This window comes from Paralichthys olivaceus, chromosome 20, assembly GCF_024713975.1.
Source record: "Paralichthys olivaceus isolate ysfri-2021 chromosome 20, ASM2471397v2, whole genome shotgun sequence".
In the NCBI taxonomy this organism is placed as follows: Eukaryota; Metazoa; Chordata; class Actinopteri; order Pleuronectiformes; family Paralichthyidae; genus Paralichthys; species Paralichthys olivaceus.
In genome coordinates this window covers 9,217,132-9,241,975 of record NC_091112.1, presented here as the reverse complement: position 1 = coordinate 9,241,975, position 24,844 = coordinate 9,217,132, and the positions used below count along the sequence as shown (strand labels likewise).

At 41.3% G+C, this 24,844-nt stretch overlaps 4 protein-coding genes across 4 annotated transcripts; 2 read left to right on the top strand and 2 right to left on the bottom strand.

The window, feature by feature from the left end:
* tmem64 (transmembrane protein 64) lies at window positions 1-12,281 on the top strand. Its single transcript, XM_020090559.2, has 3 exons — window positions 1-1,604; window positions 7,642-7,797; window positions 9,275-12,281. The coding sequence occupies exons 1-3, from the start codon at window positions 891-893 to the stop codon at window positions 9,464-9,466; spliced, it is 1,062 nt and encodes a 353-aa protein (XP_019946118.1). The 5' UTR covers window positions 1-890; the 3' UTR covers window positions 9,467-12,281.
* Window positions 12,282-16,181: 3,900 nt separating this feature from the next.
* On the bottom strand, window positions 16,182-18,706 carry tdp2b (tyrosyl-DNA phosphodiesterase 2b). The gene is made up of 7 exons (XM_020090558.2): window positions 18,444-18,706; window positions 18,234-18,358; window positions 17,646-17,795; window positions 17,351-17,442; window positions 17,024-17,142; window positions 16,769-16,939; window positions 16,182-16,688 (listed from the first exon to the last, which is right to left on the bottom strand). The coding sequence occupies exons 1-7, from the start codon at window positions 18,588-18,590 to the stop codon at window positions 16,407-16,409; spliced, it is 1,086 nt and encodes a 361-aa protein (XP_019946117.2). The 5' UTR covers window positions 18,591-18,706; the 3' UTR covers window positions 16,182-16,406.
* A 185-nt stretch (window positions 18,707-18,891) lies between these two features.
* On the top strand, window positions 18,892-20,594 carry acot13 (acyl-CoA thioesterase 13). Its single transcript, XM_020090562.2, has 3 exons — window positions 18,892-19,060; window positions 19,211-19,395; window positions 20,140-20,594. The coding sequence occupies exons 1-3, from the start codon at window positions 18,977-18,979 to the stop codon at window positions 20,297-20,299; spliced, it is 429 nt and encodes a 142-aa protein (XP_019946121.1). The 5' UTR covers window positions 18,892-18,976; the 3' UTR covers window positions 20,300-20,594.
* Window position 20,595: 1 nt separating this feature from the next.
* On the bottom strand, window positions 20,596-24,108 carry c20h6orf62 (chromosome 20 C6orf62 homolog). Its single transcript, XM_020090560.2, has 5 exons — window positions 23,252-24,108; window positions 22,916-23,092; window positions 22,712-22,837; window positions 22,062-22,196; window positions 20,596-21,953 (listed from the first exon to the last, which is right to left on the bottom strand). The coding sequence occupies exons 1-5, from the start codon at window positions 23,378-23,380 to the stop codon at window positions 21,828-21,830; spliced, it is 693 nt and encodes a 230-aa protein (XP_019946119.1). The 5' UTR covers window positions 23,381-24,108; the 3' UTR covers window positions 20,596-21,827.
* Between the last annotated feature and the right edge of the window lie 736 nt (window positions 24,109-24,844).

The following is a 24,844-nucleotide window of genomic DNA, read 5'->3' as shown; positions in this document are numbered from 1 at the left end:
GTGATCACAGCGTCACGTGGTTGCAAAGTTACTTGTTTCTGTGGCTGATGAGTGTTTCAGAGGATCGACCCAAAACAAACAGGGGCTGTGGTGAGATCTCGCGATGACCGCCGGGATCCCTCTGATTGGTGGAGGGGGGCGCGGCGGCCTGTCACGTGGTCTGGATTGACTTGGCATTCTGGGACACAAACAGTGGAGAGGAGCCCGATCAGCGGCTTCCAGCGGAGGAGACACGGGGAGAGGAGGCACGACAGCCCGCTACCGGAGATACGACACAGTGCGTCGTCCACACCCGACCCTGCCGCTCTGTTGTCCGGGTGAAGAGGAGCTGCAGGTCCGCTTTAGCTCGTGATATGCAGCCGTGGAGTTTATCCACACGCAGAGCTAGTTAGCTAAGCCTCGCTGTAATTCATGCTAGTGGCTTGACGTTAGCTTCGTGTGGCTGCTGCTGCTGCTGCTGGAAAAAGTTTGTTCTGCTCCTGGTCTCAGTGCAGAGACGTGTTGGAGTTGTTTGTCCTCGTAACTCGTGTCCTGACAACCGCCTCCATCATCTGTCCTGGGGCTGAAGGGGAGGGGGGGGAGGAGGAGAGGGGACAACTCTGAACATGGCGAGTTTCTCAGACAGAGGTTTTAAAAGTGGCACTTCCAAGTGGTCGGACCGGCTCGCAGCCCATGGGGTGTACCCGAGATAGACACGGTTAGAGTGCACACCTCGTGTGATGGCCAAGGACAGTGACGGATTTCACGTGTGTGTCTCATTGCACTGTTGCAGAGTGAAGCCATCTCCTCCATAAAGTTAGTAGAGACTGACAGAAACCTTTAACATCCCAGCTGTCTCCAGGTCTTCATCCAGGTCCCCCCCCCTCCCAGAGCTCATCTGAGGGGCCAACATGTCAGTGTCAGGGGCCACGACCGTGCAGCTGCTCACCAAGCTTGTGAAGCATGCGGTGGGCAAGGCTCAGATCCAGCTGAACCGCTGGCTGCAGAGGACTGCCACAGAGGAGTGTGACAAAATCGACATCCTGATCTGCAGCGCCTTCGACGAGAGAGGAGCCGGAGTGGGGAAGTCGGACGATGACCCTGAGGTGACCAGTGACTCGGGGGGGACGAGCTTCGCCGGTGGTGGAGGAGAGTTCAGACACCCCTGCTGTATCACCACGTTCTGCTTCAAGGGTGCCTTGCTGGCGTGCATCCTGACCGCCGTGTGCTTCTCCTCGGTCGCACTTGTGCGCCAATACCTCAAGGACCTCCTGCTCTGGGTGGAGAGCTTGGACAGCTTCGTTGGGGCCTTTCTCTTCATAGTTGGTTTGATTATTGTGTCGTTGCCTTGCGGATGGGGATACATTGTTCTTAATGTGGCAGCTGGCTACCTCTACGGCTTTGTGCTGGGCGTGGGACTGGTCATGGTGGGAGTTTTAATAGGGACCTTTGTGGCCCACCTGGTCTGCAAGCGCTTACTGAGCGACTGGGTGCTGAACAAGGTTGGGAACAGTGAACAGCTCAGTGCTGTCATACGAGTGGTGGAGGGAGGAAGTGGACTCAAAGTTGTGGCCTTAGCGAGACTCACCCCCATTCCCTTTGGGCTTCAAAATGCAGTTTTCTCGGTGAGTATGAAAAACACCACTGTCAGCTTTTTCCTATTCCCGTCAGAAGGTCATTAGACAGTCATGCAGTGTCCATTATAAACTCATCCACTCACAGCAGTGGCCCTGCCAAGAGCAGGGCTCATTAACCTGCTGGAAGACGGTTCAACAAATCACTTGCATTCAAGATTTTTGGTTTGATTTTAAAAGTTTACAGTTATTTTCTTGCTGTTAGGGCAACCTGCCTCACAGGAAATGAGATGGAACCAGAAGCTGGGTTATATGTGATACTTCCTGTATTGGCCCCAGAGGAATGAACCCTATTTCTCTTGTAGGCAGAGGAAGTGCTGCGATGAAACAAATCTATCGTAGCCTAAGGACATTAATTACTTTTTCAGTTTGAAGTATTGCAGTTTTAATGCATAATTTGGGTTTAAATATTTAGAGCGATTTTAGTTCGAAAGTCAATAATGTTTTTGTGATTTTTAACATAATCTTGATTAAATCGTCAGCATTTTATTTTCATCAAAGTAAATTTGACCACGTGAACTACACAATTTTTTTTAATGGCTTGACTAATCAAAAACACACAAATCAGTCACAAAGTTAAAACAGTTGTTTTTTATTGTTGCTGATCACCAGGGTATCGCTCTCAGCTGCACTCCTACATTTAACCTGAGGCCCTTGACCTTCATGTGTGTCATGAATAATTTATACTGGCTGATTACCCTTCACAGTCAACTCATTGATACTTCCAAATGGGACATGTAGTGTGTGAGATTATATAATATCTCTCACATGGAGTTGGAATTCCCATCACATAATTGTCTTGTTAGCTTGTCTCATAAAAACAGCGAGGAGCTTGTTAAACATTTAATAATGAAATAAAAAGACAGAAATTGACAAGATAGGTGAAATAGTTGCTTCTACAATGTTTTGGCTAAGAACTAAACCTGTAAATTACTGTTAAGTACTTATATACATACTTATAATTCATGAAAAATATGACTGACAGGGTATAATGTCGGTCTAGATAAATACTCACATTGAAAATATGAGGCTGGTCTGATTAACTTTCATGTAAAACTTTAAATTCACGACAATTTAACTAACATGGAAATGTTTCCTAAGATAAACTTGTTTACAAAGTACAAAGTTCAGTTTATTTTAGGTAAGTTGGACTCTCGCCTACTTAAATACCACACAGAACACACATTTTAAAACTACTGACATGTCCGATAGTAACTGGATTAAAAGCCATCATCAAATTAAAGATTTCACAGATTCTCTTTATGTCCGTGGTCGGTTTCTTTTATCCTGAAATTCAGTTTTCTACAAAATTGCATTGTCTATACAAAAATGATTTGGTGAGAAGAGATTTAAAATAATGAAGGAAAGCAGAAGCACAAGCATGCAGAAGTGGATGCAAAGTAGGGAACTTGAAAGGCATTCATAGCTCAAAGCGTGGAGGAGTTGATGCACAGGCCCGAGGCAGGATAAGGAGATGACGTAAGTGTGCTTCACAAGCATAGTAATTGCATGCTGCAAAACCAGTTTTCTGGGGTGACTGATTTGTTAAGACATTTCTCAGCAGCGTGGAGATTCATTGGCTGCTCAGCTTTGGCTTTTGACAGCTCTATGCACACACACCCATAACCACTAGACAATAAACATCACTTGAGTTGCATCAGAGTCGCAATTTTTACTTTAAATTCCATAGTTTCTAGAGTTCTTACCTTATTCTATTTTCTTGTTCCTTCCTCCATACATTGGCAATCAAAATATTAGAAATCTTTGTCTGTGTAAAGTAACCTAAAACAACAATATCCCACACAGATTTCAAAATGTGTAAAAATTTGAAACATTTGAAAAAAAATGTTGGTGACGTTCGCTTCAATATGTTGATGTACCGCCCCAGGAGTATGCAGTAGTCCTTACTGCATTATTACCTCTACTACTTGAGTACTCAATACACAAGTCAGACTTCATATATCTTTAATCTTTAAATATACGTAGGTAAAGTTTAGTGACTGTATTTAACATAATTGTGAAATAATGATGGTGACAACATCTGTACACACACACACACCCCTGACTAGCTGCCAAATTACCGCCTTTGTAGTACTTCCTATTGTCTCCAGGATGTCATCATTCCATGATGATGTGTGAATCTCAGACGTATGAGGTGGAAACAACAGCAGCGCTGCCGTCTTACATTGTCTGTTTTACATGATTATTACAGGCTTTTGTTCATCAGTAATTCTGAATCACATTTCTGTGAGGAGAGATGACACCAAATTAATTGAGATAAACTAACCATTAGCTCGATTAACTGGCTTTTACAAAATGTTTTTTTCTTATATTGTTAAGAGGAAATATAATGAATAAATATATTCCATATAGTATCATTCAAATTATATGTTAAAATCAATAGAATAGAACTAACATACAGTTTAGTGGCTGTGCTTCATGTTAGAAATAATAATAAAAGAAATAGCTTTGGTTTTTAAAATTGTACATTAGCACATGACAACCCCTCAGATAAGTGGAAATAGTCATTTGGCAGCAGTGATGTGAGATCATCCCAGAATCAGCTGACAGTGGGTGCAAGCAGCAGCACAGTCACTGAACTTTGCTGTATTAGTACTTTGTCTGATTCACTGGTATCTGAGAATATTCTTGGATTCAAATGCTACATGCATTAAATAGAAAGTCAAAGAAACTTAAAAAAACATGTTCTCCCACAAGTTGTTTTTGGGCCACTGGAAATACTACTGTGAATTAAAGGTCGGATTATTCTGCAGTTCCAGGATGGAAATAAAAATAAATGATTCTTCTGTATTATTTCCGCAGTGTGGGCAGCAGTTAACCTGTTGAAAAGATTTATTTTTCGAAACAGGACTACCAGGTCTAGCAGAGTTTGTTCTGGTTTGAATGACTAAAACAGGTTCTGTTTGTCTTTGGTTTCTACTTCAGGCTCTGTGTTAGGACATAGCTCTGAGAGCAAAGGTTGAAATAACTATATAGTGTGGATCAGGACTCAGCACTGAACTTTCTGTTCCACTCTGTAAAGGTGTAAAAGTTTTGTCAAAGTCAAAGGAACAGACACATTATGTGGCGCTGCACAGCTGTTAACACCCTCACTGGCATGATAGGTGCCACTCAATCACTCAGTCAGACTGTTAATTACAAGCAGAGCTAATTTACTGTCTTATACAAATTCCTTTTGAGCTTTTCATGGTAATTATCTACAGGGAATAGCAAACAGACACTAATGCCGACTTTTAATTGGCTCAACTGGCCAGTTGGAATTTGTCATATTATTATTGTTATTTTAAACTTGTGTAGGTGCTTTGTCTGACTTTGACTCATTGTCGATTTTATAGATACAAAGGCATATCAAATGTCTTTTTTTCTTTTGTTGTGTGTTGATTAACTAATGTTTCTCTGAAATATCGTATATATATATATAATATAATATAATATACTCTCCGCTGGACAAATGGTGGAAAGGTAAAACAGTTTCTACACACCTGTTCGTTCTGTTCCTTAATTTCTTGTAGTGTATTAACTGTCATATACTTAGATACATGTCTCTGCAACAAGGCTGTGTTTTTTTATTATACTACAAAGTTTATAACTAAACCAAAGATGGTTTACTGGACTGGACTGGTAAATGTTAGAATGGTGCCCTCACCAGAGAGTGTATCCGACTCTACCAGGAGCAGGTTAATAATTTAAATCCCTCACTCTACCTGCCTCCTCTGCTACATTTTCACTTCCTGGCTCAGAGGGTTCAGGCACACACACCTTGTAATCCATCTCACCTGGAGTTTAATTATTCTGCCAATCTGATATTGTATCTTTATGGTCTTAATTCCCCACAATAATTGGTGAAACTATTCGCGGGCGAGTACTGGCTCAAAGTAGAGTTATGTGTTGTCTCTCTCTGCCCTTGGTAAGCACTTTCAGGGTGAGGCTGTATTTCACTGTGCCCCCCACTTCTCTCTGCTGAAGTGGTCGATGCTACATTATAGCATGTAACCTAAAACGACACAGATACTGCAGCAGTTAGCAAAACAAAGGGATGGCTCAGGAAAAATATTTGTGAATCCAGGATGAAGTCTAGATATTCAGATGTATTTTAAAAAGCTCTAATTGGATAATTAAGGATGATTTTATCTTATTGCAGCATTATGACCTTTATGACTGCAGCGCTAACCTGGCTCCATTGCTCTACTGTTATTATAATGAGCTAATGAAGCAGTTGGGGAATTTATCATGTGATGAATCGCTTTGTAATTACAGTCAAACTTGTTTGTGCAGATTTGCGAAGTATCAACCTTCATTATGAAGAGTAAAACCTGCTGTGTCCTGTTAACAAAGGGAAAAGGCATCACAGAAGCAAGCCTGAGATTTACTAAGCAGTCAAGATACCCTACTTACTGTTTTGTTTACAAGCACAAACTTAGAGCTGCATCGCTACTGCTCTGAATAAATCAGGTCAAACCCAAAGGATGGGCTGTTTTTTCACTTGTTTTTGCAGATTATCTTGATACTGTGTTCAGATACGAGCAGGACGTTCAGTGGGAATTCTCTTGCGTGGTTATAAAAATACCAATGACTAGCCTTCCCCTGCCACAGCTGCTCCATGCCTGAGTGGGAAGAGACATCAGAGGACATGTGCCTCACAACTCAAGGGTTGATGGCTCAGAGAAAGAGAATGCATTCCTTTTTATTTTTTCTTGTGCAGTTCTCACAGGCTCACATGCCAGGCCAAGAGATTAGCTGAAGGCGTTTTGACTGTGTTGACACAGAGTGTGGACATGTCAGTGTTAATCTTTCAAGGAGAAGCGACGGCTACATGATCACATTGTGGTAATAAAAAATGCTCGTAGAGGACAAATAACCAACGATTAACCAGACAATTAACCAGGTTTTGATAATGTCAGTGTCCTGTGAAGTGTAAGTCAGGGTCTTATCAGTTCACTGTGTGATAACAGGAGTGGAGGTTGGGATTTATCACTGCGAGGAGACACTTGGACTGGGTCTAGCATAAATGTCTTCTTGTCCTGATAACATTTTGCCTCTGCCACGCTGGTATCAGCCACAGCGTAGTCACAGTACCAAGGTCACATCCTCACACAGCAGGCACAGACACGCATCAGCTTATGTCATCAGTTAATCAAGGGTGACAGCGATGTATGCACTTGTTTAAATTTAGGTGGCTGTTTGGAGATATGAGATGAGATGCTGAGCTGGATGTGTGATAGCATGATGTAAGGAATTAAACCAGAATCTGAGAATCTCTGCTCCATGTTTTTTGTGGTTAATTTGGCTGAAAATGGCTGATTTAGTCACACATTGTGAATTGAGTAAAATGTTTTAAAACGATTGTTTTACAAATATATTGCAACCAAGAAGTAGATGCTGCCCAACATCAGTTGAAGACAAGAGAATGACTTTAATTCTTTAATTAATCCTGTGTGAACTCATTTACCCAGGAATCATTGCAGTAGTTATCTCCGCCGAGGAGGTTATGCCTTCGTCCGTGTTCGTTTGTCTGTCTGTTAGTTAGCCGGATTACACAAAACCACTTTGCAGATTACCATGAGACGTTGTGGAAGAATGTGGTTTAGGTCAGGAAAGAGCCCATTCAATGTTGGTGCAGAACCAGGACTATAGGTAGGGTGTTTTTTTCCCCCTACATTTACAATGATTTCTCAGAGAATAATTCGGTTGCACATTTAGGGGACTGATATATTTGTTAGTTTGTGTGTGTGTGCAACTTGGTGCAGATCCAAATAAAAATCTATATCTAGTGAAACTAGAAAGGTCAATATAAAATATTTAAATATAAAGGACCCATTCTAGGGTAAAGAAAACAACAATTTGTAAAATTTAGATGAAACACTCGTGAAAACATCACTAGGATTATTTCATATTCAATTTCTGCCAATAGATCAATGTAATCTAAATCTTACATACTTCAATCTTTAAATCATGTAATTTAATCTCAATTTTAAACCTGTTTTTTTATCGCTGCTTGTGTTTCAAGATCACAGATGTGTCCTTGCCAAACTACCTGGTGGCCTCCTCTGTGGGTCTGTTGCCCACCCAGCTTCTCAACTCCTACCTGGGCACCACGCTTCGCACCATGGAGGACGTCATCGCTGAGCAGAGCTTCAGCGGTTACTTTGTGTTCACCCTGCAGGTGAGTTGTTCCCGAAAGAGTGACGATGCTGTATAAATATGCTGTAATACCTGTTTGAACATTCTAAGAACAACATGTGAACAGCAGTGTGTCAAACTGCTATGATGTCAGATCAGAAAAGATAAGGTGTTGTTTGTTCAGTGTATTTTCTTTTCCTCCTAATATTGAAATATCATATCTACCAGTCCTCTCACACTGTATCCCACTTTGCAAAAACAGATGCAAATGTTATTCCTTAAATCTTGAGTTATGTAAACTGCCAGAGTGCGAATTTTAAACCCTATAAACTTGTGCAAACTATACCCACATTTCTATCTAGTTCCAAAGGTCAAGTTGTCACCACATCTCAAACACCTGCTCAGCTTCATTTAATCCCCACAAGTACTCAGGGATCAGAGAGGCTTCTCTGTGACTTTCATAGGTCAAGGGTCTGTTCAAGAATCAATCGGTGTCTCCTGCAGAACTGAACACTTCCAAAGTCTAAAATTGTATCTTCTGAAGAGTCTAAATACATAAAAACATTACATACCATGCCTAATATATATTTAGGTAGTTCTTGATTAAAGTTGGAGTACTATAAAAAAATTGAAAGAGAAATGGTGGCTTGCATAGTTTGTTTTGTCTCCATTATAATGATATGAATATTAGCATGCTGTAATAACACTGCAAAAAACAGATAATAAAAGAGTGACTTGGAACTGATAACAAACACTACACACACCCCTGAGAGAATTTATCTCAGCACACTTGGCTCGACTGTGGGGAAAAAGGATGGATACTGTCACTGCCTGTGGTATGTGAGATAATGTGACAAGTTAATAAGTAATAAATAAGGAATAGGTAATTCTGGCACTCCATTATTACCTCATATCTGTTGTTTGTGACATAGGTATTAAATTAAATTAACTATGGTCTTTAAAGGGTTTTAAATTGAACTTGTTGAAACCATGTTTTAACACAGAAGGCTTTTTCACATTTTTGGTGGAAAGCTGTTAGAGATACCAAGAATCATATGGATTCTTTGTTTTTATTTTCCATCATGGGAACATCAGTCTGATGCATGCTTAGTTTTTAACAGCACAATGATGTCACTGTAAACACAGTTTTACATTTTGGGAAATATGCCTTTGTGGAACATGAACATCGCAGAGTCTCCTCTGGCTGCCTGCCAACTGCCCGCAGCTGAGAAATAGACCGGAACGTAACCCACTATTTATGGTAAATTAAAAATTTTACTCCTCAGTTTATGTGCAGTTTAAACAAGACACAAGGTCTCAATGATTGAGCTTTAGAGAATCTGGTAGCAAGATAAGTGATTCTAATATTTTTGTCCTTATACCTCAAGGATATTAAATGATACAGCAAAATATTAGAAACCCGTCAGAATATGAGGCAGGTCAGTTCACCACCACTACAAGTTGAATAAACCAGAAAAAAAACCCTTTGATCGAAACATGAATTCCTCTGTCTTGTGCAGATTGTCATCAGCATCGGCCTGACGTTCTACGTGGTACACCGGGCTCAGGTAGAGCTCAACGCAGCCATCGCAGCATGCCAGATGGAGCTGAAGTCGTCACACATGAACGGGTCCTCCACCAATCACAGCAGCTTCACCTACTGCAGCAAGAGGGCGACAGCTGGAAGTGGAAACTGCGTTAATGTGGTGTGACGTCAATTAACCACATGAGGTGGTAGCTCCTATGACTGAGCTGTAAAACTACAGATCCGAAGGGAACCCTCTGGAAAACAGCCCAAAACCCGTTGGTGGTGGTATGGTACGTCTTCACCCATGTGAAGAATGACTCTAAACTGTTTGTCTTCAGTCGGTACATTTTTTTTTTTTTTTTTTACAAGTGTTGGGACCAGGCACCTTTGAAGAAAAGGTGTTGACGAATATAGATTTGAGGTATGTCATTGTGGGAATTTATTTTAAATTTGTGTTATTTACATCAAGGTACTTCTTGACATTTACTGTTACAGGAGATGTCAATAAAATTAGGATGACAAGAGAAATCAGCAGTGGCTGAATGAGCGAGTGAGTCATGTAAAAAAAAAAAACAGTTGGCATTAACTGCCTGCTAAAGCTATGAATGTGCAATCTGGAGCTTTCTAGAGAACCAAGGAATTGTTTTCAGTGTCAAAAGAATGCCAACCTATGCACCTTTATCTCATACTTCATCTGTTCTTATTTAATTTCAGGACATTTTAGGATTTGTTGACATCCCATGTTAATTTACGATGTAAATAATAAGGGCATTAATAATATTTTTGTACAAATTAGGCCATTTACTCCAGTTAATTTTTAAGTGTCTTATTTTTGGACTATGGGGCGAGGAGCAGTGAGTCCTACAGGCCTCTCTGACTTGCTTATGACCACATCAGCTGAATTGGCCTCCCCTGCCCACAGATCATTTTAGCACTTCTGCAGTTTTGAGAAGCAGCAGCTGGAGAGGGGAGAAGAATTCACAGCAGGAAACTCAGGAACGGGTCTGGCAGGAAAAGTCGAAATGCACAGTGCGAGCGGCTCCTCAGCAGCATAGCCACATTGCTCTGCTACAGAAACTGAGACGCTGAGCTTTCCTGTAAAAGTTTATGAGTGATTTGGTTTTACATTCGCTTTTTTAAATTTAATACATAGTTCTTGCTTAAGATAGTTTTGAAAATGCTGTGCAATACATCAGTGATGAAGTGTGAATGTCATATACTACAGTGCTGAAACCAAACTAATCAGAGATGAAATGTCATGCATGACAAAGCAGTTTTTTGGGGTTTTACTTACGTAAGGAGTATATGATGAGATAAAGAGGCTGTTATTTTCTATGTGCCATAATTTGATAAAGTTTATTAGATATTGTAACACTGGCTCCACCCGAGCTAAGGCTGTGTGACTTATGACTTTATTTTATTACTTAATAATGTTGGTAATGATAGAACTGACCTGTGAAGAATCCGTATGTTTTGTCTCTTAATAACACATCAACAAAGCTCATTGTGCATATTCGTATGCACAGTCCACGACAACATTATTTTCATAAAGATAAGTTAAAGTGGGAAGGGGTTTGGTTGGTCAGGAGATGGAACATGGGTCTCAGAAGCTGACAATCAAACACAACATAGACACTAAAATGATGAATGTGATGATACTTTTTATTTTTACATGAATTTTTGTGATGCTGCTCCCCAGTCAAAATCTGATTGAGGAATATTAAGGGCTCCTATATAATACCCATTTTTATGTCACTACATCTGTTTAAAATTCTTTTTGTTTTTGGATTTTTATGTTATGCATGTTTGTCAGAGTTTTGCCCACATTCCATGCTGTCAGTCTGAAAAGATGTCAAGTTATTCTCATGCTATATGTTGGTTGAAAGGGCCCCTTCCTGTCTGAATTTAGCAATAATGTTTGAAAGTCAAGAGCAAAAAAAAAAAAATAAATCAGATAGAAGTCCTACCGATAAGATCTTCAGCCAATTGTTGAGGAGTTGCTGTTCGGATCCAAAGTTCCAGACATATTTGTCAACTGCATTTGATTCGTTATTCGTTCACGTTCCTCTGTAAGATTGAGTTTCAACATTCCTAAGTTTACGTTCCAATGTTCAACCTGCCTTTTACCTCCTCATGCCTCTGACAGACATGTCTGCGTTGACAAAGATGTGGAGGTGACACTTCTGAGAACAGAACAGTCTGTTCAGCTTCGTAACACTTTGTTCGGAGAGTCCCTGAACCCGCTGATCACTTAATAATTGAAAAATCTTGCTAATTGCACCTGAACATTTTTCCAGCGTCTTACTTGAATTGAACTTTTCCATAGAGAGGGATGAGAGCATGTTTTTATGGCTAAGAGCTTCATGAAATATACTCTATTCCTCACTTTTAAAGAAATGGAAATTTGTTTTTCTTTAGTTCTTAATTGGAAAATATAAATTCACAAGGTTTTCATCTGACAGCAGTGTACCTACTCTCCAAGTAGAGTGTGAATCTTGCAGCTGTTGCTCTCAGAAGTAGGAGAGAAGTGGACGTTACACAGTGTTTGATTCGAAAATTTAAAAACGTGAAACACGCTTCATAATATTTCAGCTTCTCGGCCAGAAAAAAGATTTTGGAAAACAAGCAGTTTTACAGCAGAGGCTTTGGTTCTTTATAGGTGGGCTCTATTTAACTTAGATCTAGTTATGCAACAACTGATTCCTAAGGGAAGTATATTTCATAGGCACCCACGCAAGACCTGAATCTGGGTCTGGGACATAACTGCACACCTGTCCTCTTACAAGGGACTACAGTATGAGATCATGAACTTTAAAGGGTCCCATTTGGTGCTATGAAATGCAATACTTCCCCATCTGTATCAAGTGCATTACACATATACTGTATTTTGTAATAGAGAGAATTTTACAGTGTATAAATATTGATATTTATCGCTGTACGATGCTTGTTCAGTGTTATTTATGAGAGAGAAAATAAAACCTGTCAGGCTTTGTTACAAATGGTTTGGTCACATTCTTGTTTTTGTTCTAGCACCTTTAACTTTTCTACTATCAGATCTGTTCTTAAAGAGGAATGCAAGTGGAGTTAATTTGACGTGAGACAATAAGTATCCCTCAGCCTTCAAGGCTTAAAGAGACAGGAGCGGAACGTTTCAGACAGAAGCTGAAAAGATAGCCACTATGAAGAAAGTGATGTTTAATAACCCACATTTAAATCATGAATATGAGTATAATATCTCTCCTCTAATGTTAAAGAATTACATTCTGCATCCTTTTTGACCATTCTTCCCCAATCCTCATGGATGACTAAATCTCCAGTGTAGGATACCTTATGTAATACTGTGTTGCCAAACTAACTCTAAACCCATGTTTTTCCTAGCTTTTACAAATTTTTTTGTCATCTTTGTTATTTAAGATGGAAAAAGCCGCCAAACATAATTGCATCTGTGGGAAACTCCATCTTCCCTACACAAGTTAAGTTTCAGCTCTTCGGTATCTTTAAGCTGCCACACATTTCATAATCCTATTCCCCTCACATCATAACCTCACCCCCAAATCCCAGCATACCTGGCTTCATCCCTCGTCCTTTCAAAGTGATGAGAAGACAAAATATTCTTGCTTAGAAGGTTTTTCCCTTACCTTGCAAACCTCTAAATAACTGTCAGCCCTCAAATATTCAGCAGGAGCAGCAGCGGCACTGTACGGCCAGAAATAACGCTGGCTTCTGGGATAGTTTGTCGCCACGATTTTGAAGTGAAGTCGTGATGGATGTGGAAGGGGTGATATAGAGTGGAGCGGCACTTATGCCTGCCCTTGCCCTTGCCTGTGACAAGCTATCTGTGCAGGGGGAGGTGGGGGTGCGTGTGGATGGTGTCTGACATGGTTTGGCTAGATTCTGCTGGAGAGCAGTGCTGTGATCACACACACAAACACACACACACACACACACACAGTCATGTCCATGTCCAAGTCCATGACTTCAGATGACATTGCATTGACTTATATTGATCTCCTGGAAACATGGGCTACTTTAAAGATGGTAATGAGGGCTGGACTGTGGTGCGTTGCGCGGCCATCCCTGTCAGTGTGCCTGGGACCAGGGGCAGCAACCCCAACCCCTAGCTCTAACCCCCTAACCCTAACTGCAAATTCTAACCACAACCCTAACCCCAACCCCAACCCTAAGGGATAAGGTGCCATAGTGGACCTGAGGAAGACCAAACAGAGTTGAAACGTTGTCCAAGGGCACAAAAGTTTTATTCAACATTTTTACAAATCACGATTACTCACGACCGTGCATCCCCTGTCTCTTTTTGAGAGAGGTTCATTTCCCCTAACCTAACCCCAACCCTAACTGTAGCCCTAACCCCAAACACAACCCTAACCCTAATTACAACCCTAACTCTAGTTACAATCCTAACCCTAATTAGAATCTTAAATACAACCCTAAACCCCTAACCCTAGTTACTACTTACTAACCCTTACCTTAAATTTAACCTAACCTCAACCCTAATCTTAGAAAAAATATAACCCAACCCATAAAACCCTAAACCTTACCTAAACCTAACCCCCTAATCTAAATTAACCTAAATAAAAATGCTAACCCTAACTCTAAATTTGACCCTAACCTCAACCTAACCTGAATAATAATAATACATTTGATTTAAATTTAATCAGTCAAACGGTAACAGCTCAGACACCTCTTGCTTTTTATTGCATTGTCTGCTGAGCTGCAGCACAGATTCCTCTGCTGCTCTTTGCACAACACAGTCAGGCTGGGGTCATATCTGTGTCCAATCCATCATCATCCAACCCAGCCTCAAAGGACAAAGGGCCTCCCGCAGCCTCGCAGCCTCGCCGCCTGCGCACAGATACGTCCACGCACAGCCAAGAACATTCATTTTGACAGGCCTCAAATAAAATCCTCAGCTCTCACTGAGGGCTATGCTTTTGGAAGGAAAGATACAAAAATACATCTGAGAGGCTGTTGGTGCTTGAAAATACATCTGAGAGGGAAATAATATATTAAAAAAATGTCTATGCATCCATCCAGAGGGAAACTTGTGGTGCAGATGTTTAAGGATTTGTGGAGGAGGGGGATGTTGATTGGCCTCTGGTACGGGGATCCAGCTCAAGACGGATTGATCACATGACCACTTTCTTGGCCCAGACAGCTGTCGCCTCCATCTGTACCATCTCTGACCTGCTGCTGTGGAGTGAAACTGCTCAGGAAAAATAGTGGTGCACCTCTGGATGAGGCTGGGAAGTGAAATGACTCTGATATATCTGCTGTGTGTCAAATAACTTTTCAAACAGTCCATCAATGACATCAAACATTTCTAATGCAAAAGTAATACACTACTAATGATGATTTGATGCACACATTAATGCATGGTGTATTTGTGTTGCTCACCACTGAGAAATTATAATCAATGTGAGTCCATGTGATTAGTTAATTATCATTTAATGGCCATTAGAAAAAGGCAGTATGGACCCATGCATGTGATCATCCTCTCTGAAAGCAGAACCTAGAGATAGAGACACAAATATGTTTTTGTTTAAATCAAACTGGTGATCAGATATATTCAAATTGGGACAGTAATCATGAAAATCCATTGTGTTCAAACATATTTTGCATGTAAGGTATTAATATATGTAGCAGCAGAAATATCCCAGTTAAAGATAAGGTGCATAAGCTATTTTTTTAACCGTGACGTATCAAGAGACATGTTTTTAAGCTGTGTCAGGTGGCCTAGTGTCTCCTGAACTCCACAGAGAGAAAAGAAAATATCCACATGATACCACAAATGATCACGACACCTTGAAAGAAAGGGATGCTTATTCTTAAGATTGACATATTGCAGGTTTTAGGTGAACTCATTAAAGAGCGGCAGCTTCGTTCCATGTGTCCTTGCTGATCTGAAACCAGGGAGACAGACAAGGGAGGGAGAAAGGGAGGGAGGGCCTTTTCTGATGACGCCAGATCCCACGGAACAGTCACATCTGTGTCCTCTCCTAAGGTCAGCTCTTCTTCACTCTGTAACTGTGTGGTAAAAAAACAAACACACTGCACTGTCTATATGCCAGACAAACATGAAAACACCCTCTCAGACCTTAGGGGGTGTCGCAGAGAGATAACTCTTGACAGTGATGTCAGGAACCGAGAGGTGGCGCTTACATGTGGTTAATGTAGAACTCAGTTCTTCAGAGATTGTCAAAATGTAGGATATATATTATAGGTGCTATCGAATAATTCTATAATAATAATAGGTCTTTTTTCAAATCTGGTACTTGTCAGATATTACAAATTATATAAATCAAAAAGTTTAGTTTATCAAGCTCTGGATTATCTTTGTTTTGTATTTATTTTGTAGTTTGGCCTTTTTATATTTATATATATAAAAATAACTCTGTACTGCCCTCTAGTGGTGTTGATGCCAAAATTACTAACAGTGCTGCCAGTTCATACAATATAGTTGTTGACATCAATCATAATCATTTCTAAAATGTAACTGAAGCTTCCTGCTGCTACAAACTATATTTTAAAATACAGACAATTTGACGAGTAGTTACAACTAAAAAAAATCTCACATGAATAATCATTTTCAGGCCGAACCTAGTCCCTAAAGTGAATTTAACTAGAACATTAGTGGGCAAGCTGCAACTGTTGATGAAGATCGTGTGATGTGAATAAACCCTCCAGAACAACATTTATAGTGGATTTGGATAAACGGGTGGATCCTGGATTTCTTTTCACTTCCTTTGATATGGAAAGATGGGGCATTAGTCTTGCTGGAGGTAGAAACACTGAGCACCCTTTAAGCTGACCATGTGGTTGGATTGCACTGTCAAGGGTAAAGGCTGTAAATTTCATACCCAACTAAAAAAGTTAATCTCAAATCATTGCAAACTTGTTTTTACATTTATTGGTCCTTTCTGAATTTATTTTTCCATTTTAAGTTCAAATAATAAAACAAATCAAATCAAGCTTTAAAATCAGGCAACCAGAGGTGAGAAAATTAAAGGAGATACTGATTCTGTGCTCTCATCCCAGAGGCAATGCTGGTTCACTTTACACAAAACTAACTAGACATTGACTCGCATGTTTTAGCAATCCATACATTTCTAACCAGCAGAGAAGCTGCAGTAGATTCCCCAGTGATCACTAATGAAGCGTCCACAGTCCAGCTTCTCCAGGCCCACCAGGGCCATGTGGTCGGGGGCAAGACGTGGGACTCCGTCCTTTGATGCTGGGCGGAAGTAAACCCGGTCAAAGCGGCAACGACTGACATAGGGAACAGTCTTGTTGTTGTTGGCTTTGGTGTCCCATGTGTAGCGGCAGTGCTCCTGCTTGCCCAGTCGCTCCCACACATCACACACACTGGAGGGCAGGCCCACCTTGGCCACCTGAGATGAAGGCCAGGTTAAGAATTACTAAAGAAGTAAATAAAGGTGACTGCATGTGACTGAAGGGACAAATTACTAACCTCAGTGTCCCTCAGGTTTGTGTCCCCTCCAAACAGAACGGTGACATCGTCAGGTGCCTCCCTCATCCTCTGCATCACCACTCGCAGCTGCTTCATCCGCTCCTGTGCGTGGCCCTTACAGCTCTCAAAGTGAGACGTCATCAGACACAGCTTCTGGCCTTTGAAATCCACCTGATTTTCAAGGAGAGAAAAAATGTATTTGGGGTGAACAGAATTGAGTTATTTGTAGTATTTGATGACTGTCTGTGCACGAACTTGAGCTAATAGCAGATTCCTCATCATCTGTGTGGTGGGGTAAGTTACTATCTTGCTCTCCACCAGTTTGACTCGTGACCTCTTCAGCATCATACCAGTAAAGTAACCCTCTTCACCACCTGGTCAGGGACAAGGACAGAGAAGGTGCAGGTCAAATAACCTAGTTTGTCTGTAGGTTATCCCATGTTTTTTTCCCAGTATAAAAACATGTGTGGTGTATGCTGGGTATGTAGAAACTTTTACAGAATCCTGAACTACTTTTCTGAGACATGGATCCTGCTGTTTCAAACTCTAAGTACCCAACACTGACCATTTAAAATAAAGCACCTTCAATGATCAAGTAGCTGACGGCCCGTTTCTTCAAGTACTGGACATAGGGTGGAATGAGCTCCTGTAGGAGAACCACATCAGGAGTGTATCTGCATGAAAAGAAAATTCACTTTTCAAAGGCTATCTGCGTTGATTATGTATCGTTGAGTCATACTTTGTATCTCCAGGGATACGGCTCTGCAGCTGACTTTATATCAACAAAGATTATATAAGAACGCTTATCGGCCCTCCTCCCAATAATTTGAACATCAAGTGGTGCCAATAAAATGCAAGAGTGAAGAAAGAGGCTCACAAGACTAAGAAGGAACACAGGCCTCTAGCACGCTCCGCAAGGTTGTCTGTGTCAAGTCCGTCCACGTTCCAGGAGATCACCGACAGTTTACCGTCATCTTCCTCGGACAGTTTGTGTGAGGAGGCTGGGCTGTCCTTGGTCAAATCTATGCTGGAGATTTTACAGACAGTGTAAGTTTCAAAGTATGTCTGAACACAGATTTGAATTGAAATGAATATAAATTTACAAAACAGCAGATATGGGCTTTTTACATATAGGCAGGTGGTAATTTACATTTTAATTTAAAAAAAGGGGTTAGGGTTAAGTATTACAAAAACAATTAGAATAGAGGACAGAAAATAAATCAGAAGCAGAATAATAACTATAACTGTCACATCTTTCCTCCTTTTTTAATTTGATAAACTCAGGGGTCTTAAAACAATCTTAAGCCACTTCAGTCGTGGGTCATTTTGGTTGTCCAACATTTACCAGACAAGATCAGCAAGTATCGTTCGTTTTACACACATCAGGAACGTACTTATGTGCAATGTTTCACTAAAGATGGTGAAACTAACTGCGAAGTGATATGTCAGGAATAAGTGGGCTTACCATGGTTCTGCAGGTTTTTCTTCAACCTTCTTCCTCTTGGTTTCAGGCCTGGCGTCCGTCTCTGGAAAATCTTCTGCCTCGAATATCCGCTCCATGTCTGCCTCAAAGAACGAGTTCAACGCTTTCTGATGGAGGAAATGAAATGAGCAGTGTTTACAAGCTAAAGGCTAAGGTCCCCTGGTCATGATGCAGCTAAGCTAACCACCGCACCTCCATCTCCCAGCCATTTGAAGCCAGGTAGCTCTGAGCCGCGGCGCTGTCCGATCCTGCTATGGCCACAAATTCCTCGCAGAGACGGCTCCTGCTTTCCTCCACGTTAGAAACTGACGCTTTGTCCGAGTCAGATGTGGACGCCATGTTGCGTCGCCACCAGATTTAACCACACAGGGAAACTAAATCCAATGTAAATATCATGCTCCCTGTTTGCTCTGCAAGTTCTATCAGGTGCACCAGCGAAAATCTTCCGGGTCAAGCTGCTAAATAGCTAGCTAAAACAAACTAAAACAAAAACCAAGCAAATAAATACAACTTTACGCTACGTGAATATTTAAAAATACATATTTCTACATATAGTTGCAGTTGCTGCGCATTTTACTTTATATTCATGCTAGCGAACACATTAGCTTCAACAGGTCCAAACAAGAAGGAGCTCATGTTTCACCCGGACGGATTATGTCACGCTGTGGTTTCCGGTGGGAGGTAAACAGAAGTTTGACATTGGTTGTATTAAGCAGGAGTAAAATATGGTTTCACGGTCTTTAAACTCGATAAAACAATTAATGAGAGCAATGGTGGACACTCCGGGTTTCGACCGAGTGTTGAGCAAGGTAACGACACACACTGTGATATTTCTCCACCGTTTTAAGGACTTTCCTCGAGGCTGTGGTCATATTTGAACCCAACCTGCCGCCCGCTGATTCCCGTTCTTCCAGTCTCTGTCGCTCACACACTCTTCGCTTCACGTGTGTTTTCCTCAGGTGGACATTTTGTCCGCCAGCCCGGGTAAGATGGTGTGCGAGATGCGGGTAGAGGAGGAGCACACCAACCGGGGAGGGACGCTGCACGGCGGGCTGACAGCCACCCTGGTCGATGTCATCTCCACCATGGCGATCATGCACAGTGAGAGAGGATCCCCGGGGGTCAGTGTGGACATGAACATAACGTGAGTCCATCGATAATAGTCCTGATTAATCCCCTTAAAACCTCGGGATCACCAGAGGGTTAACATACACTGTGTCAGGAGCTCCATGGTTTGGTGGTATAGTTCTTAATGGTATATAACTTATGTACTATGAAGCGTGAAGGTCTGTCATAAATGCTTAATACATTAAGACTAAGAAACTTCCACAAATGCATTAGTTCTTAGAAATTCTAGGTTTACCTAAAAATTCCTTTCAATCTTTTTATTAAAATTTTTATGCTCAAGTTTTTAGTTAAATGTTATTTATCCTGTAAATTAAATGTACTGTGTAAAAACAAATGCTATTTGAAAGCTTTCTTCACGCTGTTATACTGAATATATTATATTTTTGAATTTTTTATGTATTTTGTTATTATTTGACAAATGAATGTATTGATTCTAAAAAAGACTATAACCTACATAAAACCATGTGCAGAATATTAATTGCAGTATTTTTAACTCAAGCTCTCATTACTGAAAACCCCTAAATACCCAGGAATAAAGCTCAAGATTAATTGAATCTACAGCTTCGTGCTTTGTTAATTATCTTCCATGATTTTTATGACCCTAGTAACCTGTAGGTGTGTGTGATCTTGGCTTGTCATAAAATGTAGTGTTGAATTTACCTCCAGGCTTGTATGTATGTATTGTTGACCTTTACCTTCAGCTTCTTGACCCACCCATGCTGTTGAAGATTAATTAACCACAGCCTGCACTGTCTTACAGATATATGAATGCTGCCAAGATAGGAGAGGAGGTCGTCATTACTGCTCAGGTTCTTAAGCAAGGACGGACGCTGGCGTTTGCCACTGTAGACCTCATCAACAAGGCCACTGGGAAGCCTATTGCACAAGGAAGACACACTAAGCACCTTGGCAGCAGCTAAACTGGCCCCACTGATCCATTTGTAATAAATACATTATCATATATGTACTGTCAAAACATGGGACTCTGAGATAAAAACTAAACCAACGTTTGCCTGTAAATAGTTTGAAAAGGTCACATATTGTGTAAAAAACAAGTGGTGAGTGAACGCCATAATACCACCCACTGCTGGTTACAACAGTTGAGTATTTGTTATCAACAGTCACAGAGGAAAATGTAGGACTGTGGTCAGTCAATTCTGATGTTCTTACTGTATTACTGACTCATGCACATGCAATAAAAGAAATGGACAAAGAGTTATGCTTTCAGAATTTGCACTGTATTGGGATATGCTCAGCAGTATTGATTTGAGATTCATCAACAGAAAAAAAAAAACAGAAGTTACACGCCTTATAATCTTTGAACTGAACACACAGAATCAACAATGAGCAAAATTATATGTGCTATGTACTTATTCTTTGACAAGCAAGCCTGCAAAACCCAATTTTGATTTAAATGAGCATGGCAGGAAATATCTTAATTTTACTAGGTCAAATTAAACTAAGATCCGTTAGCTTTCAGCAACTTTTGTTAGGTATGTTAAACATTAAATCTTACACATCTCAGTTTCTCACCAACCCACATCCCGAATAAAACAAAATGTAAAGTATCAGATTTCAGTAGCTTGAATAGTGCACGAACGGCCAGCTTGAACGGTGACAATGACCTTCATGTCTCACCTTTGTGTACAATGCCTTTCAAGTAACTTGAGATTTTAGCAAAGGCCTGCCTAGCGTGTTTCAGAGAAAAGCAAATGACACCAAAACATCTTTTAAAGTCCAGCGGAAAAAAAGAACTAAGGCAGTTTATAAGAAGCAATTCCTACACCATATGATTTGACAAATATTGTTCATCTTGTTATTTTTGTGTATACAGGTGATTTAACACCTAATCACACCTGTCCTTGGTCAAAAGATTGTGTAAAGTTGTTCTAGAAACCCCAATGACATTACAAACAAGCTTTAACAATCCTTTCTTATGACAACAAGGATATAAAACACGTCCATCTGAGAACCACCGTGAAGACCTGGGTATTGTTTGTTCCTGTTCTGATGCAACATAAAGAGTTCCTTCAATGACCGGTGCTGTTGACAGTGCGGCTCCAAGCGAACAACCAACCACTCAAAATCAATGTTCGTGCAGGTTCAAATAAACAAGAATGGATGAGTGAGTAGGAGGGGAATAAAGAGGGAGAAAAAAACAAAACAAAACAAAAAAAATGGGGCAACCAACAAAAATGATGGCAGAGAGAAGAGGGGAAACGTTGGGACATGAGGGAGAAAACCAAGGATGGGAACGGAATCAGCCTCAGGTCAGGGAGGGGAGAACGAGTAGGTAACAAAAAAGGGGAAAAAAGGAGAGATCCAAGCACAAGTTCAAATCTTTTAAAAGGAAACGGGTGGAGATGAGTACATCAATTTGCTTCTGAAGGCTTAGGCAAAAGGAAAGGGAGGGGCTTTTCCCTATGTGGCTGGGTGGAGCTGGAAGCCTTAATCAGGCATGTATGGGCGGAGGTGATCCTCGATGTCTCCCACACCCCAGCAGGTCAGCTGGTCCTGGGGCAAGTACAAGCAGAGGCTGCACAACTTGAAAACTGTGGCCTTGGTTTTAGGAGTCTGCAACAGAGGTCGACAGAGAATGTTTGTGGTCAAGTGAGTTTGAAAGCTGTCCATGGTTTCAGCCTTTCAAACCGGTTACATCTCAATTTCAATTGACTCACTCACCTGTAAGTGCTGTCTATCCATGAAGAGAAATACAGACTGAGTTGGGTTGTTCATGACCATTCCAGCCTTGTCTTTCCGACCCAGAGCGTGCAAGCACTGCTTCTCATAGTCTCCATGATGAAATTCAAACTTGGCCTGTTGGACGGAGGACAAAAATGTGCAACAAGAAGAAAATATTGTTACATCCAGATGAAGGATAGTTGACCATAGACATCAAATTAAAATGATTCATCCATTTTTTGTTTTTGCACAATGTGAATAGGGCCTGAATGTCAAAACTAAGTTATTTAAAGCAGACAGAACAAGGTTTCCAGTCCAATAATTAGTTTATTAATGGTACTGCCACTCAATAGCTGATGTATTAAGATGACCACCTTGTCAGATGTGCTGTTCTTTTGTTATTTTAATTTAACTGTTTTGTGCATGAAGGATTCAAATAGAAAAAAATGTAAAAGTCAGTTGTTTTTTGTTTCCAGTGCAGTTTGCAGAGAAGTGATAAAAGTCCATCAGTATAAGAAGATAAAAAAAAATGTTTTGCCTACACTGCACAGCCTTAATTCAATAATACAACTTCAGTGAGAACAACTGTTACATAAGAATCAAATCACGACAGGCATCTGAGTAATCTGATAAAAAGGTCAAGTTCTGACCTGAACAGGCCTAAAGGGTTCGTCATCGGCCCCTTTCCATCTGGAAAACAGCAGACAGACAATCTTCTCAATGTCGTTGCGAGGCCAAAGGATGAAGTCCATCTCCTGTGTACATCCTATCACATCCTGGTAAAGAAATAACAATATTATAACAGCACTGATATTCTCTTCCAAGTATCCCATCCTGAGCTGGTCCAGTCTTACCCTTCGCATTGACTGGTATCTGGGTGCGTGTAGCTGCACAACATCTTTTTGCAGGAGTTCTATTGAACTCTCGAGAGAGTAGCTGGAATCCCGCACACCTCGTAGTATGTTTTCTTCGTAGTTGTTGGTCATCACTGGCACAACTTCAGCTACCTCAAAGAGGGCAGACTTCTTCTTCTGTTAGGACAGAAAACAAGAGAAAAAACACAAACATTGAATATAATTTTTTGGCTTTGCATAATGACATAGACCGAGATGGAAAGAGACATTTATACACAAGGTGTATGTGAGGAAAAGTTCCAAGAATTACTGGAGGCTTCCACTTTGCCAACAAACCTTTTCCTTGAAAACGAAGGCTATATAAATCTTGAAGTCAAACTGATCAGCCAAAGATTCCCTTTTCTTCCGAAGTTGAGCTCGAAGTCGATTTCTTGTTTGATTTCTTCGTGAAGTCGGGTCCCCCATGGTTAGATTTTGATGGCGATGCTCTTGTCTTGCGCAGAATATTGTGGCTACACTCTCTACTTTTGTATCTATACGTTGGATAAAGGATGGAGTTCGCTACCCTTTGCAGAAACAACCCATCAAACAACTCTTAGGTTTGATCAGTGAAATACCCACTAACTACTAACTGAAAAAAGGTCAACAAATCAGAAACGAGACTAAGTCATCTTTAATTTTTGTGTGTGTTAGGGCAGTGTTGAGGAGGGGAATGATCCACAAGCTAAATACTACATCTCCTAATTACTTGATCAGAAATCCATTTTTCAAGACATGACTTTAAGCCACGAGAGCTTTGTCTTCAACCTGCCATCGACAAGGGATTTAAATGAAAGAGCAACTCAAATTTGACTAACTCTTCGTCTGGAGAAAAAAAAAATGAAATCAACAGAAACGGCTGCTACTATAAAAACCCATAGCGGCAGTATAGACTCCTGCTAGTGACTTGGACGACTACAGAGACTAGCGAGCAGACAAATATTCTATTGTTTGGGTCATTTCAAAGTCTCTCATCCATGGCTGTCGTTGTGTTTGTTTCTCTGCGGAGACGTCGCTATGTGCGTGTTACAGGCGGATCGGGGACACGGACGAACATGGCAGGTAAATGCAGATGCCAGGAGATGCTGGCACCGGGTAACATCGAAGACTACTGCGAAGGTAACTTGACATTTCCTTGACTTTCACTGCCACTCATTCGGCCCACGGCCCGTCGGTGCTCGTAGTCATGGCGTGGGCGTATTTTTAGCACACTAGCTAAGGCGAGCTAGCAGGCCGACCTCGGCGTTCACTTCCGACACTAACTAGTAGTGAACCGACGCTATAGCTACATCTTATCTTCCGACTGACGGGCTGGATCGAGGCCTGTGAGTGTGGCGGTGGGGCTAAGCTAGCGTGCGGTCATCTTTCCACGCGTTTACATCTTCTCGCTGGCTTCAACGTGGCTGCCAGTGCTGTGAGAGTCCGGAGACCTGAGAGGGCTCGACCGACTAGCTGATTTCGCTTGTGCTCAGCATTTTCTTTTTTTTTAGCTAGGAGCAAAATTGCCTCAGCCGTGCGTCGTCAACAACTTCACCGACCAAAAAAAAACCCCAACCAGGGAACCGAGAAGCACACCACACTCACACCGCCGAGAGGCTAAAGAGACGCTAGCTTGATCAAATCTGCCCTTTCCGTGTCTGGAGCTTCGTGGCGTTCGCTGCGCTTGTTGTCTTCCTCTCCCTTTTCTTCCGTCGTCACAACCCCCGACTCGCCCTGCCGCATGCCATGTCAAGATAAATCGACCGCCAGGCTGAAGTCCTCCGTTCTCTCAGTCGACGAGTGACGCGTCCTGTCTCCCGGCGGGCCCATATTTCACTGCTTCTGCTTCCAACGTTGTGTTTTCCCGATGGCTTCTTCTCTTTGTGTGTGTGTGTGTGTGTTCGGGCAGCA

Bases quoted from the DNA above. Each gene is read 5' to 3' on its own strand.
- tmem64 (XM_020090559.2), top strand. From the start codon at position 891: ATGTCAGTGTCAGGGGCCACGACCGTGCAGCTGCTCACCAAGCTTGTG. The intron at 1,605-7,641 runs GTGAGTATGAAA...TTGTGTTTCAAG, and splicing joins TTCAAAATGCAGTTTTCTCG to ATCACAGATGTGTCCTTGCC. The intron at 7,798-9,274 runs GTGAGTTGTTCC...TGTCTTGTGCAG, and splicing joins ACTTTGTGTTCACCCTGCAG to ATTGTCATCAGCATCGGCCT.
- tdp2b (XM_020090558.2), bottom strand. From the start codon at position 18,590: ATGGCGTCCACATCTGACTCGGACAAAGCGTCAGTTTCTAACGTGGAG. The intron at 18,359-18,443 runs GTGCGGTGGTTA...TTCCTCCATCAG, and splicing joins CAAATGGCTGGGAGATGGAG to AAAGCGTTGAACTCGTTCTT. The intron at 16,940-17,023 runs GTTCGTGCACAG...CTTGAAAATCAG, and splicing joins GGAATCTGCTATTAGCTCAA to GTGGATTTCAAAGGCCAGAA.
- acot13 (XM_020090562.2), top strand. From the start codon at position 18,977: ATGGTTTCACGGTCTTTAAACTCGATAAAACAATTAATGAGAGCAATG. The intron at 19,061-19,210 runs GTAACGACACAC...TGTTTTCCTCAG, and splicing joins TCGACCGAGTGTTGAGCAAG to GTGGACATTTTGTCCGCCAG. The intron at 19,396-20,139 runs GTGAGTCCATCG...ACTGTCTTACAG, and splicing joins AGTGTGGACATGAACATAAC to ATATATGAATGCTGCCAAGA.
- c20h6orf62 (XM_020090560.2), bottom strand. From the start codon at position 23,380: ATGGGGGACCCGACTTCACGAAGAAATCAAACAAGAAATCGACTTCGA. The intron at 22,838-22,915 runs GTAAGACTGGAC...TTTCTTTACCAG, and splicing joins GATACCAGTCAATGCGAAGG to GATGTGATAGGATGTACACA. The intron at 22,197-22,711 runs GTCAGAACTTGA...TCCGTCCAACAG, and splicing joins AACCCTTTAGGCCTGTTCAG to GCCAAGTTTGAATTTCATCA.